The 16,445-nt window shown below is 50.0% G+C and overlaps 1 protein-coding gene across 3 annotated transcripts in view; it reads right to left on the reverse strand.

Moving 5' to 3' along the window:
* Positions 1–15,189: 15,189 nt before the first annotated feature.
* The window catches only part of MAGIX (MAGI family member, X-linked), a 47,794-nt gene continuing 46,538 nt past the window's right edge, over positions 15,190–16,445 (reverse strand). Inside the window, exon 10 of one of the 3 annotated variants that reach the window (XM_060253100.1) lies at positions 15,190–15,957. In XM_060253100.1, coding sequence (XP_060109083.1) covers positions 15,473–15,957 — 485 coding nt within the window. In that variant the 3' untranslated portion in view covers positions 15,190–15,472. The remainder of the gene's footprint in view (positions 15,958–16,445) is intronic. The other 2 variants (XM_060253101.1, XM_060253102.1) reach the window with 2 other exon arrangements.

The following is a 16,445-nucleotide window of genomic DNA, read 5'->3' on the forward strand; positions in this document are numbered from 1 at the left end:
CGCAGATGAGAAAAGGCAGACTTGACAGTGGCTGCTATCTGGGCCTCCATAGAGAGGACTCCAGGAGCACACCTTAGGGGCCGTTGTCAACGGCACCCCGTCAAAGGCCAGCAAGGGAATCTCCTTTCCTGGACTACTGCAACTCAGATGGAGAACCTCTGTCTTCGTCAGATTCAACTTCAGTCAACTCAGCCTGAGCTAAGATGTCACAGCTTGTAATGCCAGGTCTAAGTTATCCGAGGCAGAGCCGGACTGGCCACCCATCAACAGATAGAGCTGGGTGTCATCCACATATCGATGACATCCCAGCCCATACCTCCTGACAATCTGGGCAAGGGGGCACATATAGATGTTAAATAACATCGGGGATAGAACCGCCCCTTGTGGCACACCACACATAAGTGGGTGTCTCTGGGACAATTCCTCCCCTATCACCACCCTTTGTCCCCGACCTTGGAGGAAAGAAGCCTGCCATTTTAAGGCGGACCCCTGAACCCCCACGTCAGCGAGGTGGGTAGTCGGTAGCTGATGGTCAACCGTATTGAATGTGGCTGACAGATCTAATAACAGCAGCACCGCTGAGCTGCCTCGATCCAGATGCCGCAGAAGGTCATCTATGAGGGCAACCAGAACCGTCTCCATCCCGTGACCCGGACGGAAGCCGGACTGAAACACATCCAGCATTCCTGAAGTGTCATCCAGGAACCCCTGTAACTGAGCCACTACAGCCCGCTCTATGACCTTACCCAGAAAGGGTAGGTTTGACGCCGGCCGATAGTTCACTAATTCGGCCGAGTCAGCAGATGGTTTTTTTAAGAGGGAGCAGACCCCAGCCTCTTTAAGGGAAAGATCCCTTCAAAGCAGGGGGGAATAAACATCTGCTGGGCACTCCATTATACTCTATGGAGACCAATTCCCATAGGGTATAATAGTGAATTGATCTGCTGGTATCTGGGGCTGTGGGGAGGCTGTTTTTTGAGGCAGAGGCACGAAATTTTCAGCATAGCTTCTGCTCAGAACACCCCCCAAGTTACAAAAAGGTAAGAGGACTAGGGAGTCCAATTCTATGAGCCCCCCCAAAAGGTGCCCTATCCTTCATGATTCCAAATGGAGGGAAGGCATTTAAAAGGCATGCGGTCCCTTTAAATGTGACGGCCAGAACTCCCTTCGGAGTTCAATCATGCTTGTTCCACCCTTGCTCCTGGCTCCACCTCCTGCAGCAGCCATTTTGCGGTTGCACTCACTACACTGTGCCAAAATTCCACAGTTTCTCAATGGCTGGGAAGCTTTAAGCACTCTCTACGGTTTTCACTAAGATCCTGGCATCCGGCCCCATCACACCTTGGCAAATAGAAGGGGAAGACATGGAAGTAGGGAGAGACTTCACTTTTCTGGGATTCAGGATCACTGCAGATGGCGACTGTAGCCATGAAATTAAAAGACGTTTGCTCCTTGGGAGGACAGCTATGGCGAACCTGGGCAGTATAATAAAACGTAGAGACATCACCCTGCCAACAAAAGTCCATATAGTCAAAGTGATGGTATTCCCAGTAGTAATGTATGGCTGTGAGAACTGGACCACAAGGAAGGCCGAGCGCAGAAGAATAGATGCTTTTGAGATGTGGTGCTGGAGAAGAATCTTGAGAGTCCCTTGGACTGCAAGACGATCAAATCAGTCAGTCCTAAGGGAAATCAACCCAGTTCCCTGGAAGGTCAGATGCTGAAGCTCAAATCCTTTGGCCACCAAATGAGAAGGGAGCACTCCCTGGAGAAGACACTGATGCTGGGAAAGACAGAAGGCAAAAGAAGAAGGGGACGGCAAAAGATGAGATGGCTGGACAGCGTCACTGAGGTAACGAACACACATTTGAGCAGACTTCGGAGGATGGTGGAAGACAGGAGGGCCTGGTGTGACTTTGTCCATGGGGTCGCAAAGAGTCGGACTCGACTGTGCGACTGAACAACAAACGGTTTTCACACTCTCTAGAGCTGAGAGGAATCCCTGTACCGTGGCTTCTTGGTACACAATTCCCACTGCCCCACCCCCTTTTTTTTGGTCCCTGGATTTCAGCGGGAATCTTAGAAGCTTACTTGAGTTCCCTGGGAATCCTAATGTCGTCTGGAGCGTTGGAGAACACTGTGCCGATCCAGGCCTGTTCCAGCTTGCTCGCTGCGCAGGAAAAGAACGTAGAACAGCCCGTGAGTCAGATTATCCCCTGGCGCGCCCGGTCTTCTTGCCCTGGTGCAATCAGAGCCAATTTGTACAACCAAGTTACCAGGATCAGAATATAAGTGGAGTGAAGCTGGGCCATGTCCAAAGGCTGTCCAGTTTCCATTCTGTCTCGCAGCTCTGCGATGGGAAATTCCTGGAGATTTGGGGGCAGACCTGGGGATGGAGGGGCGTGGGAAGGGGAGAGAGAGCAGATCCGGGGTTTAATGCCATACGGGTCCACCTGCCCAAGCAACGTTTTTAATGTTGCAATGCCATAGAGTCCATCCTCCAAAGCAATTTTCTCAAGGGGAACCGATCGCAATTGTCTGGAGATCCGTGGAAGTCGGAAGATCTGAGTGACGAGGGCTCACACGTTTACATCTTTCCTTTGTGTTTGTTGCTCAATCCATTGCTATGCATTTGTACCCTTTTTTAAACCTTTAATAAATCCTTCAATAGTGCCCACAAACATCTTATCATCCGTTTCTCTCCTTAAGAAGAAGAATGCAGATTTATACCTCGCCCTTCTCTCTGAATCTAAAAGCGGCTTACAATCTCCTTTATCTTCTCCCCCGCCATAACAAACACCCTGTGAGGAGGGTGGGGCTGAGAGGGCTCTCACAGCAGCTGCCCTTTTAATGACACAGCCTCAGAGTGGCCTTCAATCTCCTTTATCTTCCTCCTCCACAACAGACACCCTGTGAGGCAGGTGGGGCTGAGAGAGCTTTCCCAGAAGCTGCCCATTCCAGGACAGAGTCTCAGAGTGGCCTTCAGTCTCCTTTACCTTCATCTCCCACAACAGACACCCTGTGAGGGAGGTGGGACTGAGAGAGCTCTCCCAGAAGCTGCCCTTTCAAGGACAGAGTCTCAGAGTGGCCTACAATCTCCTTTATCTTCTCACCCCACAACAGGCACCCTGTGAGGAGGGTGGGGCTGAAAGAGCTTTGACAGAAGCTACCCTTTCAAGGACATCTCTGCGAGAGCTAGGACTGACCTAAGGCCATTCCAGCAGGTGCAAGTGGAGAAGTGGAGAATCAAATCCGGTTCTCCTAGATAAGAGTCCGCACACTTCACGAGGGCTTTTTCTGAGCAGGAACGCACAGGAATGCAGTTCTGGCTGGCTTGGTGTCATGGGATGTGGCCTAATATCCAAATGAGTCCCTGCTGGGCTTTTTCTACAAAAAGCCATGTGTGCAACAATGGTGATGTCGGGGTGTGTGGCCGAATATGCAAATGAGTTCCTGCTGGCCTTTTTCTACAAAAAAAGTCCTGATTACACCAAACTGGCTCTCACAATTACAATTTGCTGTCCCCACCTCTCTTCTTTTCTCTTAATAATAATAATCAGGGGAGGGACGGTGGCTCAGTGGTAGAGCATCTGCTCGGGAAGCAGAAGGTCCCAGGTTCAATCCCTGGCATCTCCAAAAAAGGGTCCAGGCAAATAGGTGTGAAAAACCTCAGCTTGAGACCCTGGAGAGCCGCTGCCAGTCTGAGAAGACAGTACTGACTTTGATGGACCGAGGGTCTGATTCAGTATAAGGCAGCTTCATATGTTCATATGTTCATGTTCAATAATATATTTTATTTATATCCCGCCCTCCCCGCCGAAGCAGGCTCAGAGCGGCTCACAACATAATAATTCAATATAATACAATAAAATCATATAATTCAATAAATACTACATTATAAAACCACCGTTTAAATCAACATTCCGCTTAAAATTAACATTTATGGTGCTAAATTTCAGGTTTTTAATAAATTGATGGCGGAATGCAACAGCAGCGAATCTTCTTGCTTCATTCTCACACGCTTTACTTTTCTATTTCTTTTTCTTTTCTTTCTGAGCTTGGGATGATGCAGGATGCTGATGTTACTAATTTGTATGTAGTCAGTAAAGGCAATAACTGTTGCTGTTCCACTTTTCTGCTAATGATATATTTAAGACTTTATGGGAAATAGTACCGTAATAAAACCTTGTGATAGTTTAGACCAGGGGTGGGGAATCTTTTTTTCTGCCAAGGGCCATATGGATATTTACAACATCATTCGCAGGCCATAAAAAATTATCAACTTAAAAAACAGTGCTCCGCTGAAGGAGAATGATTCAGGCCAGCAAAATTAATGCAAATAATTGTTTTTCTATTTGAAATCATGTGGGGAGAGCCTAATCTGAAGCACACACACACACACATACCTGGCCCGCCGCCCTAGGCAAATGCATAGGTCCAGGGCTTTTTTTTTGTAGAAAAAGCCCAGCAGGAACTCAGTAGCATATTAGACCACATCTCCTAATATTAGCATATTAGGTCACGCACTCATTAGCATATTAGGCCACACCATCTGGGATAATCAATAAATAAAGAAATAGGAATAAAGGGAAATAAAGGGGAACAAAGAAATGGGGGGAGAAATGGAAAGAAAGGGAAATAAATAAATGAGGGGGAAACTTACCTGAACTGTGACAGTAACTTTTCCAGGCCCCGTAGCAATTCTGGCCGGCCAGCCAGGCCCCAGGGAGGCTGCCGCACAGTACATCTGGGCCCTGTGATCCCTGCCTGGCCCTGGGGAGGTTCCTACACAATGCAGCTGGGCCCCATGATCCTTGCTGGCCAGCCAGGCCCCAGAGAGGCTGCCTCACAGTATATCTGGGCCTTGTGATCCCTGCCTGGCCCTGGGGAGGCTGCTGCACAGCTCGACTGGGCCCCATGATCCTTGCTGGCCAGCCAGGCCCCAGGGAGGCTGCCACATGGCTCGGTTCGGCCCAGCAATCCCTGAGGGCTGTACCAAGTGATCTCGAGGGCCGCATACAGCCTTCAAGACGGAGGTTCCCCACCCGTCCTAAATGATCAGTCAGTGGTCACGAACTGAAGGAGGAGGGAGAGAGAGAGAGGAACCGTTTTGAGGTTTGTGGGAGCATCAAGAAGAAGAAGATGATATTGGATTAATATCCTGCCCTATACTCTGAATCTTAGAGTCTCAGAGCGGTCGCAATCTCCTCTACCTTAACCCCCCACAACAGGCACCCTGTGAGGTGGGTGGGGCTGAGAGAGCTCTGACAGAAGCTGCCCTTTCAAGGACAGCTCTGCGAGGGCTATGGCTGACCCAAGGCCATTCCAGCAGCTGCAAGTGGAGGAATGGAGAATCAAAGTTGGTTCTCCTAGATAAGAGTCCGCACATTTTACCACTACACCAAACTGGCTCTCAAGGTGATCAGGCTGTATTTTGGGCATGAGCTTACAGGAACAGAGCTCTGGAAACTCTAAGGCCGTTTTCGCACTGACCTTTTACTGGCGCGACCACCCTCTTCACACCGGAGGATCTGCCCGGATTTCGCACAAGAAGCGCCGGCGCACCCAAAAGAGCCGGCTACTTCCGTCTCGAAACCCGCTCAAACGTTTTCCTGCTTCTTGGCGGTTTCCGTTTGAGCAGGTTTCGCGACGGAAGTAGCCGGCTCTTTTGGGTGCGCCGGCGCTTCTTGTGCGAAATCCGGGCAGATCCTCCGGTGTGAAGAGGGTGGTCGCGCCAGTAAATGTGCTCTTTCTTTTCTACCTCCCCCCCACACAAAAAAACCCTTGCTTCTGGGCTCTATTGCTCAACCCCCCTGTGAGAATTTTCCTGGATTCTAAGATCTGACAAACTTCCCAATATTTTGCCTCACAAAACATGGGGAAAAGAAGAAGATGAAGATATTGGATTTATATCCCGCCCTCCAGTTCGAAGAGTCTCAGAGCGGCTCACAATCTCCTTTACCTTCCTCCCCAACAACAGACACCCTGTGAGATGGGTGGGGCTGGAGAGGGCTCTCACAACAGCTGCCCTTTCAAGGACAATCTCTGCCAGAGCTATGGCTGACCCAAGGCCACGCTAGCAGGTGCAAGTGGAGGAGTGGGGAATCAAACCTGGTTCTCCCAGATAAGAGTCCGCACACTTAACCACTACACCAGACTGGCTCTCCAGAAAAGAACCAAAACATATAAAGCTGACAGATGGAAATCTTCATCGTGGCCACACAGGAGAAAGTAATTTAAAAAGTATGATGGGAGTAAGATTTGATTAGGACAATTCCGATTCAAGAAGCATTTAAAGGTAGACGCGAATATAATTTAGTCCACCTTCCAGTGATGTCAGGGGTTTGTGGCATGATTTGGGCTAATGAGTTGTGCTAATGAGCTCCAGCACTTCTTTTTCTACAAATTGACCCCAGGGCTAGGCAATTGCTCTTTTTGGACGAATGCTTCAGAGAATCTGGTGTTGTAAAGTTATGTTGATATAATGATATCCAGCTGCTGTTTAAACAAACACAAACCAGACGGCCTCCTGGTGGTGGGGGGAGGAAATGCATGCTGTAGGCACGCGGAAAATAGCTGCTGCTACAAAGGCGGGAACTTTCCCATTCACATGGGTGCCATCCCAGCACTGCTGCGATCTTTCTCTAACCTTTGTAGTAAAGATTGGAGAAAACCTGGAGCAGGGGTGGCCAAACTGTAGCTTGGGAGCCACATGTGGTTCTTTCACACATACAGTGTGGCTCTTGAAGCCCCCACTGCCCTATTGGCTGGCTTGGGGGAGGCATTTGTCTCTTTAAATTACTTCTCCAAGCCAAGCCAGCTGGCGGACTGGAAAATGCATTTAAAATTAAAGTTGCTTTTATTCCCCCTCTCTCCCTCATCCCCCATCTATTTGCCTTCCTTCTTTCCTTCCTTCTCTCAAACACCTGAAATTCATGTGGCCACATGAGAGAAAGTAATTGAAATGAGAGAAAGTAATTGAAAAAGTAGGGTTGCCAATCCCCAGGTGGGGGCAGGGGATCCCCCAGTTTGGAGGCCCTCCCCCCGCTTCAGTGTCATCAGAAAACGGGAGGGAAAGGTCTTCTGGGTTCTCCATTATTCCCTGTGGTGACTGATTCCCATACGCTATAATGAAGAACCGATCTGCGGGTATCTGGGGCTCTGGGGGGGGGGGGCTGTGTTTTGAGGTAGAGGCACCAAATTTGCAGCGCAGCATCCTGGGCCTCCCCTCAAAACACCCTCCCAAGTTTCAAAAGGATTGGACCAGGAGGTCTAATTCTATGCGCCCCAAAAGGAGGTGCCCCTCTCCTTCATTCTTTCCGATGGAGGGAAGGCATTTAAAGCGTGTGGGGGCCCTTTCCGTGCGATGGCCGGAAGTCCTTTTGGAGCTCAGTCGTGCTTGTCCCACCCTTGCTCCTGGCTCCACCCCCAAAGTCTCCTGGCTCCACCCCCAAAGCCCCCAGATATTTCTTGAAGCGGACTTGGCAACCCTCGATGGAAGTAAGGTTTTATGACGACAGTTCTAATTCCAGAAGCATTTTAAGGTAGATGCTGAGCCGCTATAAGGTAGTACACCTTCCGGTGATGCCGGGGGGGGGGGTGGCATGTGCAAATGAGGCGTGCGAATGGGTTTTGCTAATAAGGTCTGGCACTGCTTTCTCTGCAAAGCGACCCCTGCGTGGGAGCAGAAGGGCATTTCGCCTCCGAAGCACAATCCCTCGGCTTCCACAGGCACCTTTTCTGCATCGTGCTCTTCCCATTCCATGCAGACAAACAGGCAGAGCTGTCTGTGCAAGTCTCTGTGCCACGAAAGGAGATAAGAATTCTGCAGTGACAGGGATTCTGGGCCAGGGATGCTTGCACGAGGGCTTCAGTACCAATTATGCCAGTAAGGCAAATATGCATGTCTATTATTGGACCACTTTGCATATGTTTGCTTCTGTTATTCACGAGAATGAAGACCTCTGCAAGGAACTCAAGTTCCTTGGTTCTCTGACGTTTAGGTGTAGTGGTGAAGTGTGTGGACTGGTTCCCTGACGTGAGTCAGTTTGGTGTAGTGGTGAAGTGCGTGGACTTTTATCGGGGAGAACGGGGTTTGATTCCCCACTCATCCACTTGCACCTGCTGGAATAGCTTTGAGTCAGCCATAGCTCTCACAGGAGTTGTCCTTGAAAGGGCAGCTTCTGGGAGAGCTCTCTCAGCCCCACCTACCTCACAGGGTGTCTATTGTGTGTGTGGGTGGGGGAAAGGAAAGGAAAGGAGATTGCGACCACTCGGAGATTCATAGTATATGGCGGGATATAAATCAAATTTCTTCTTCTTCTTAGCCTAGACCAGAGTTGTCGAACTCATTTGGTAAGAAGGCTGGATCTGACATAAATGTCACTTACCGTTTTCGCATACAGCTTACCACGCAGTCACGTTCCTGTTCTTTCTGCAGCGTCCGTTGGATTTCCCACTATCTGAGCTGGAGTTACAGGAAGTGCCGTGGCTTTTGCATAGCAAACGTAAACTGGGTTTTAGCGGTTTACGTTTGCTACGCAAAAGCCGCAGCACTTCCTGTAACTTCGGCGCAGATAGCGGGAAATCCGACAGATGCTGCGGAGAGAACAGGAACGTGACCACGTGGTAAGCTGTGTGCGAAAACGGTCTATATGTCAGGACTTGCCATGTGTGTCATAAAATGTAATACCTGGTACCAGCAATATAAACTTCATAAAGGGCAAAGGCAAACCCAATTAATGGCATTATTTTAGACTCAAAGTATAGCCATACTTAAAACATTAACACTCTTGCAGTATGTTGCAAAGGTCTATGTGTTCTGTTTGGTGCAGAGAGCCAGTTTGGTGTTGAGAGCCAGTTTGATGTAGTGGTGAAGTGCGTGGACTCTTATCTGGGAGAACCAGGTTTGATTCCCCACTCCTCCACTTGCAGCCGCTGGAATGGCCTTGGGTCAGCCATAGCTCTGGCAGAGGTTGTCCTTGAAAGGGCAGCTGCTGTGAGAGCCCTCTCAGTCCCACCCACCTCACAGGGTGTCTGTTGTGGGGGGAGAAGATAAAGGAGATTGTAAGCCGTTCTGAGTCTCTGATTCAGAGAGAAGGGCGGGGTATAAATCTGCAATTCTTCTTCAATTCTTCCTTATAGTATCTCCCTGATGCCTGCCCTTTCACATTCTCTGCACACATTATCACTGGAACAATATACAGCAGGGATGGTCAAACTTGCTGAATGTAAAAGCCACATAGAATAAATGTAAGATGTTTGAGAGCCCCTGCATATGAACATAGATGTTTGAGAGAAGGAAGGAAGGAAAGCAAATAGATGGGGGAGAGAGAGATTGAAAGGAAGCAACTTTAACTTTAAATACATTCTCCAAACTGCCAGCTGGCTTGGCTTGTAGAAGTGATGCACACATAACCACTACACCAAACTGGAGGTCTGTGTTTTGTTTGGTGCAGGTACATCTTATCCCCCAAGTTGGGGCGGGTTGCATTATAAATTGTAGCTGCTCTTGAAGAGGCTCATAGCCTACATTGTTCTGATGCAGGGTCTTTGGGTTAGGCGGCCAGCCAAGCAGAAAACAACGTAAAAGAACTGAATTTCTTTGTAAAGATTTATTTTTATTTATTTAAAAACCATGTCTGTTGCATAACTTCACTGCTGGGCATGCCTGCGACAACATCTCACACCCCTCTCATACCCACCCCCAATGTCAAAAGCACCAATCTGCCCCTGTTGAACTTGTCTGGCACACACACGTTTCTAAAGTGACTTACAAGGACAGTGCAGTAGCTTTACGACCCGTTTTGGCCTCATCCTGCAACATGAAACTTAAAAAAAAACCACCCCGCTCTTGCCGCTGCTTCTTTCCCTCCCCCGCTCCTTCTTGCTTTCCCCATATTTCCCCCATCTCTTTTCCTTTAGAAGACACCAACACCCCATGAGACAATTAAATGGTGCCCTTTCCATTGGCGCGACCCACCTTGGAGGGCAGGTGGTGTGACCTAGCTGCGGTTCTCCTCAAACGTTTGGAGGTCTATTCTACCTGGTCGCCCTACAACCTCGTCATTCTCACGGCCAGAAGGAACAACCAGTATTCATTTCATACGGGGCTCCCTTCTACTTGGAACCGCAGGTGGGTTACAGAATGTCTCTGCGCCTGCAAAGAGAAATCTTTCCCCTCATTCTCTGACAAACCAACCTGCAGGGCTTTTTTGGTAGCAGGAATTCCTTTGTTTATTAGGCCACACCCCCTGATGTAGCCAATCCTCCAAAAGCTTACAGGGCTCTTCATAGAGGGCCTACTGTCAGCTCCAGGAGGATCGGCTGCATCAGGGGGTGTGGCCTAATATGCAAAGGAGCTCTCCTAGAATTCCACCCCTGCATATTAGGCCACATCCCCTGATGTAGTTAATCCTCCAAAAGCTTACAGGGCTCTTTGTACAGGGCCTACTATCAGCTCTTGGAGGATTGGCTACATCAGGGAGGTGTGGCCTAATATGCAAAGGAACTCCTGCTACCCCCCCCCCCCCCAAAAAGCCCTGCCAATCTGTATCAATGCGCCTGAGAGTAGGTGGTGGGACAGCTGGTTTTAAGGAGGCAGCTTCCGGGAAGATCGGAGACCCAGTGACATTTTGCCAGTCTGCACGACAGATAACTTCTGGAGCTGGGTGAGGCGTGGGGCAGAAGTCGGTTTGCTAGGTAAAGCCTCTGGCTTTCTGAACGCGATAAGGTGGGCGGTCCCAGGTGTGCCATGGCTGTTGTCATGCGAGCCTCCCCCCCTCCTGTGGTTCTTCCGACACATGTGCATGCAGGACTTTTTTTGGAGCAGGAACTCCTTTGCATATTAGGCCCCACCCCTCTGATGTAGCCAGTTCTCCTGGAGCTTACAGTAGGCCCTGTAAGAAGAGCCCTGTAAGCTCTTGGAGGATTGGCTACACCAGTGGGGCGGGGCCTAATATGCAAAGTAGTTTCTGCTACAAAAAAAGCCGTGTGCATGTATGGGAGCCTCACACTGAGCAAAAGCATGGTCTCTGCCACGTGTTTGCACCTGGTGGATGCATGCGCGTTTCGCATTGGTTTGTGTCTGCGCACTGCATGCAATGCACATGGGCTCTTAAAGGAAGGGGTGGGCACAAGGCACGCTTTTGCTGGAATGACCCAGGATGCTACCAAGACCCCCCACCCTTCCCCTGGACATGCTGAGGAGCGCCTGAGCAGATGTATTGCATGAGAAACTGAGAGGTCACATGAGAGATCTGATCAGAGGGAACAACTCTTGTTCTTTTTGAAGGGGTAGGGCAGGGGTGTCAAACATGTGGTCCAGGGGCCGAATCAGGCTCTCGTCTATTTCCTTATCCCTCTTGCTTTCTTCTGCATCTCAGCGTGATTTGTGATGCTACACACAGGAGCTATAAAGCAAAACCTCTATTTTCTCTGTTGGTTGAGGCTCCTCCCCCTCCTGGTCCCCTGCGGAAGGAAGGAAAGAGCCACAGCTTCCTTTGCCCAGGTCCTTGGATCCCATGGGAGAGAGACAAAAAAAGCACCTTTAAGACCAACGAGTGTTAATGTTTTAAGCATGTTTTAAGGTTTTTTTTTAAAAAAAAATCTTTAGTTGTGTTTGTCTGTGTCCTTTATAAAGTTTATATCTCTGTTACCTAATCTTAAATAGGTACACACATGGCCCGGCCTGACATGGCCTGGCCTAACAAGGTCTCATTTATGTCAGATCCGGCCCTCATGAGTTTGACACCCCTGGGGTAAAGGGAGATTTCCTCTTGCTCTCATGTTCCTCCTACCAAAGAGAAGCTAGCGGTCTGCTTGCTAACTCGCTTGTCTCACAGTCCTCCGTTAACAGCAAGCCTTTTCAACGTGGGAGGAAGCAGAGTGGGCCCGCAGTGTGCCCACCAGTGGGAGCCCGTTGCGACCAATCAGGGAGGGGGAAGCGGAAATCGACGGCTAGGAACAGCACGTTCTCAGCTGCCAGTGAACACAGATCTGTACATGAGACCCAAGTTTCACGGCATGGAGGAGGCATGGCTTGGTGCACGTGGTTTGAGCGTGGGGCTCTTCTCTACCCCGTATGGCATGTGTTTTTGGCGCATGACAATTGTCACACACGTGTCGGTTGGCACTAGCAGAGTGGAGAACGCTGTGGCATTCTGGACAGAGAAAGGGGCACCGGCCCGGGGAGCTGTGGGTGACTTGAGGCACCAGTGGAGTGGAAAGGGTCCAAGGGAGACAATGACTCAGCCTGGGGGGTGGCGAGAAAAGAACTTACTATGTGGCTGGACCGTGCCAAGAGAGACGCAGCCTTGAAGTGGAACCAACGACAGTCTTGAAAAGCGCGCTGAGAAAGGAACAGTGGTTCTTCCGGCCCTGGGACTCCTCAGAAATTTAGTAGGTGTTTCTCTGTGAGAAGATCAGCAGTGGCAGACAAGGGTCCCTAAGATGCAGCTGGCCTATCTTGACTTCAGGTGCTATAAGCAATTAGAGGGAAGTTTGGCAAACAGTTTAGAGACATATTCTCAGTTTGCTGTGGATGTTCTAGTTTTAGTTTTATGCGAACTCTAGAATGGGACTAGCAGCCCCGTGACACAGAGAAGTGATTTCCAGTACTGCAGTCCAAGCTCTTTGCTCATGACCTGAGTTTTATCCCGGCGGAAGCTGGGTTCAGGTAGCCGCCGGCTTAAGGTCGACTCAGCCTTCCATCCTTCCGAGGTGGGTCAAATGAGGACCCACCTTGCTGGGGGGAAAGTGTAGATGACTGGGGAAGGCAATGGCAAAGCAACCCGTAAAAAGTCTGCCGTGAAAACGTTGTGATGTGATGTCACCCGAGTCAGAATTGACTGCTGCTTGCTCAGGGACTACCTTTACCTTTTTAGAATAGGACCAGGCCTCATTTTGGGCAGAAGTTCACAGGAGCAAAGCTCCAGTACCTCTAAATTGTATTGTGCTCTTTCTTTCTTATCCCTCCCCACCAAATACTTGCTTCTGGGCTCCATTATTCAACCCTCCTGTGAGAATTTTCCTGAACTCTTTAAGATCTGACAAACTTTTTAATATTTTCACCCACAAAAAAAGGGGAAAATAACAAAATATATATATATATAAAGCAGATGGTAATCTTCCTCGTGCCACAGTGGCAGCATAGGAGAAAGTAATTTATAAAATATGATGGGAGTAAGGTTTTATTATGACAATTATACTTCAATTAGCATTTTAAGGTAGATGCTGAGCTGATCTAATTTAGTCCACCTTCTGGTGATGTCAGGGGCGTGCGGCATATGCAAATGAGTTGTGCTAATGAGCTCCGGAACCTCTTTTTCTATGCAATGACCCCTGAATAGGACCCAGAATCTTCTGCAACGTGTGAGATATGGAAATGGGTTTCTTGGCAGGCTGTTTCCAGAGGGAAAGGATGGCTTTCAAGTTACTTGGCCTACGGGAATCCTTCCTGTGTTGATTTTAACAGCTTATTTATTAAAAACCTTTATAAGCTGCCTTCCTGCCTTCCTTCCAGAGCTCAGGGCAGCTTACGATATAAACCAAACACACAAAACAAGAGTACATTCAAAATACATGAAACCAAAATTGAAAATCACAATTTGGCAGTGCTTTAATCAAATGCAAGAGCCCCGTGGCACAGAGTGGTAAAGCTGCAGTACTGCAGTCCTAAGCTCTGCTCACGACCTGAGTTCGATCCCGGCAGAAGCTGGGTTCAGGTAGCCAGCTCCAGATTGACTCAGCCTTCCATCCTTCCGAGGTGGGTAAAATGAGGACCCAGCTTGCTGGGGGGAAAGCGTAGATGACGGGGGAAGGCAATGGCAAACCACCCCGTAAAAAGTCTGCCGTGAAAATGTTGTGAAAGTAACATCACCCCAGAGTCGGAAACGACCGGTGCTTGGACAGGGGACTACCTTTTACCTTTATTTAATCAAATGCATTCCTAGATAAAATACAGTCCAGCGGCCCTTTCAAGACCAACCGAGTTTTATTCAGTTATGAGCACGGTGCCGCTGGGCTCTCTTCTGTCGCTTCAGCCCAACACAGCTACCCACCCGATCTAGTCCTCAATAAAACCAGCTCCCTGACTCTGAGTCAGCCACACCCTCCCGGCCTAATCTCACAGGGTTTGCGTGAAGACAAAATAGAGAATTATGTCAGCTGCCCTGAGCTCCTAGAAGAAAGGACAAAAGGTACTGAAAAATACAACATCTGGGCATGCTGCAGTGGGGTGCATCCTTGAATCGTGCCGGGCTCCAATCTGGCCTGTTGCGATTGGCAGAGCTTTTTTTTGTAGCAGGAACTCCTTTGCATATGAGGCCACACCCCACTGATGTAGCCAATCCTCCTAGAGCTTACAGTAGGTCCTGTGCTAAGAACCCAGAAAGCTCCAGGAGGATTGGTTACATCAGGGGTGTGTGGCCTCATGCAAAGGAGTTCCTGCTACAAAAAACAGCCTGGCGATTAGCCATTGCCTCAAGCAAACCGAGAGCATATCCTAGAACCTTTTGCACTCCCCCTCCCCGCAGTCACATACTGATGCACAGGCCAGCTTTCAGGGCGACACATCTGCCACTACTGACATTCTCCTCGAGAAACTCCCAACTGGCTTCTGGGGAACTTCTGGAAATGCTGCTTAGGAGGGCAGAGTGCCCTAGAAGATTTCAGGGTGGAAGGTTTTACAGACAGAGCATTAGGATTTTGGGGGTTTTTAAAGCAGGGATGCAGTTCTGGCAGGCACGGTGTCAGGGGGTGTGGCCTAATATGCAAACAAGTTCCTCCTGGGCCTTTTCTACCAATAAAGCCCTGTGTGAAACAATGATGTCAGGGGTGTGGCCTAATATGCAAACGAGTTCCTGCTGGGCTTTTTCCTACAACAAAGCCCTGTGAAACAATGGTGATGCCGGGGCGTGTGGTTTAATATGCAAATGAGTTCCTGGTGGGCTTCTACAAAAAGCTGCGCGAAACAATGGTTGTGTCAGGGGGTGTGGCCTAATATGCAAATGAGTTCCTGCTGGGCTCCTTGAAAAGCCCCACGAAATAATTGCTATGCTGGGGTGTGTGGCCTAATATGCAAATGAGTTCCTGCTGGGCTTCTACAAAAAAGCCCTGTGTGAAACAGTGGTGATGTCGGAGGTGTGGTCTAATATGCAAATGAGTTCCTGCAGGTAGCAGCAGCAGGACGGAAGATTCCATTGCACAGTCCCAGGGAGGGTGGCAACGAGAAGACAGATGTTTGGGGTGGGGGGCAGAAGGTGGTGTCAAGACCCATTGCATAGTGTGGAAGAGGGATGGGAGCAGAGAGCAAAACAAAGAAAGGCTTCTGGTTGCATAGTATGAATGGAGAAAAGGGAACGCACACCAAAAAAAGAGGAAGATCCTATTGCATAGTCCAGATTGGCAGGGGCGGGGCATGCCATTGCCCCAGGCACTGAGTAGTTCTGCACCATGCCAAGGAGGGGGGGCTCTAGCTCCGCCTCTTCACCTCCATGCCCTTTCCCCTCCCCGTGTCGCCCTTCTGCTCCTCCTCCTCCCCCTGCCCCATGCAGACGCCCCACAGAGCCCGAGAGAGGCGTTCCTTGCTGGGGACAAGCCAGGGCCCGGGGACCAGGTCTGAGCGTAGCTTCCGGCTCGGCCTGGGGGAGAGGAGCTTGCAGCTGTCTCTGCTGCCCTCCGCCGCTGTCTTCCCTTGCTCTCGGTGCCTCCAGCCCCCCTCCCCCTCTTCTTTGTCTTCGTCCCCCTGTGTCTTGGTGGAGCCGTGGTGCTGCTGCCGGGTTTTGGGAAGCTGCTGCCTGTTACCGGGCGATGCTTCCTGGCTGCCCCCATCGCAGACGTTCGGTCCCTGACACTGCGGGGGCCCGAGTGGGTTTGGTCTCCGGCGCCGCTGCCTGCCTTTGTCCTCTGCCTCCGGCGCCAGTTGTAGCTTGGTGGGACTCTGGCTGTACTCGCGGTCTAGGAAAAAGAGGGGTGGGTAGAACAAGAGGCGTTAGTCCCGGAAGCAATCCTTAGATCAGGGCAGAGTCGTTGTGTCTGCAGTTTGTAAGGAAGTCCCGCCCAGGGCTGCCAAGCCCCTGGTCCGGGCAGGGGTTCTCCCACCTGGGAGGTTCCCAACCCACTGGCCGATCTAGGCGTTTCCAGGGAAATTCTATGATTTTCCCGGGCGCTCTAGCAATTTGGGAGGGAAAACTCTATGGTACAATAGATGCTTGGCAACCCTAGCCCACACTGCGTAGTGCTTCACAAAGGGTAGCTAGATTTTATTTTAAAATGCTGACAGTCTAGGGAAGACCGGAAGCGTCAAGCTAGGGCAGGCAGAATTGGGCAGGTCAAGGGTGGGACCCGGAAGAATCCAGAAGGTCATGGGTGGGGTCAGGGGTCATTTTGTAGAAAAATAGTGGTGAAGCTCATTAGCATAACTCATTAGCACATACCCCCCCAGC

Source organism: Heteronotia binoei, chromosome 13, assembly GCF_032191835.1.
Source record: "Heteronotia binoei isolate CCM8104 ecotype False Entrance Well chromosome 13, APGP_CSIRO_Hbin_v1, whole genome shotgun sequence".
NCBI lineage: Eukaryota > Metazoa > Chordata > Lepidosauria > Squamata > Gekkonidae > Heteronotia > Heteronotia binoei.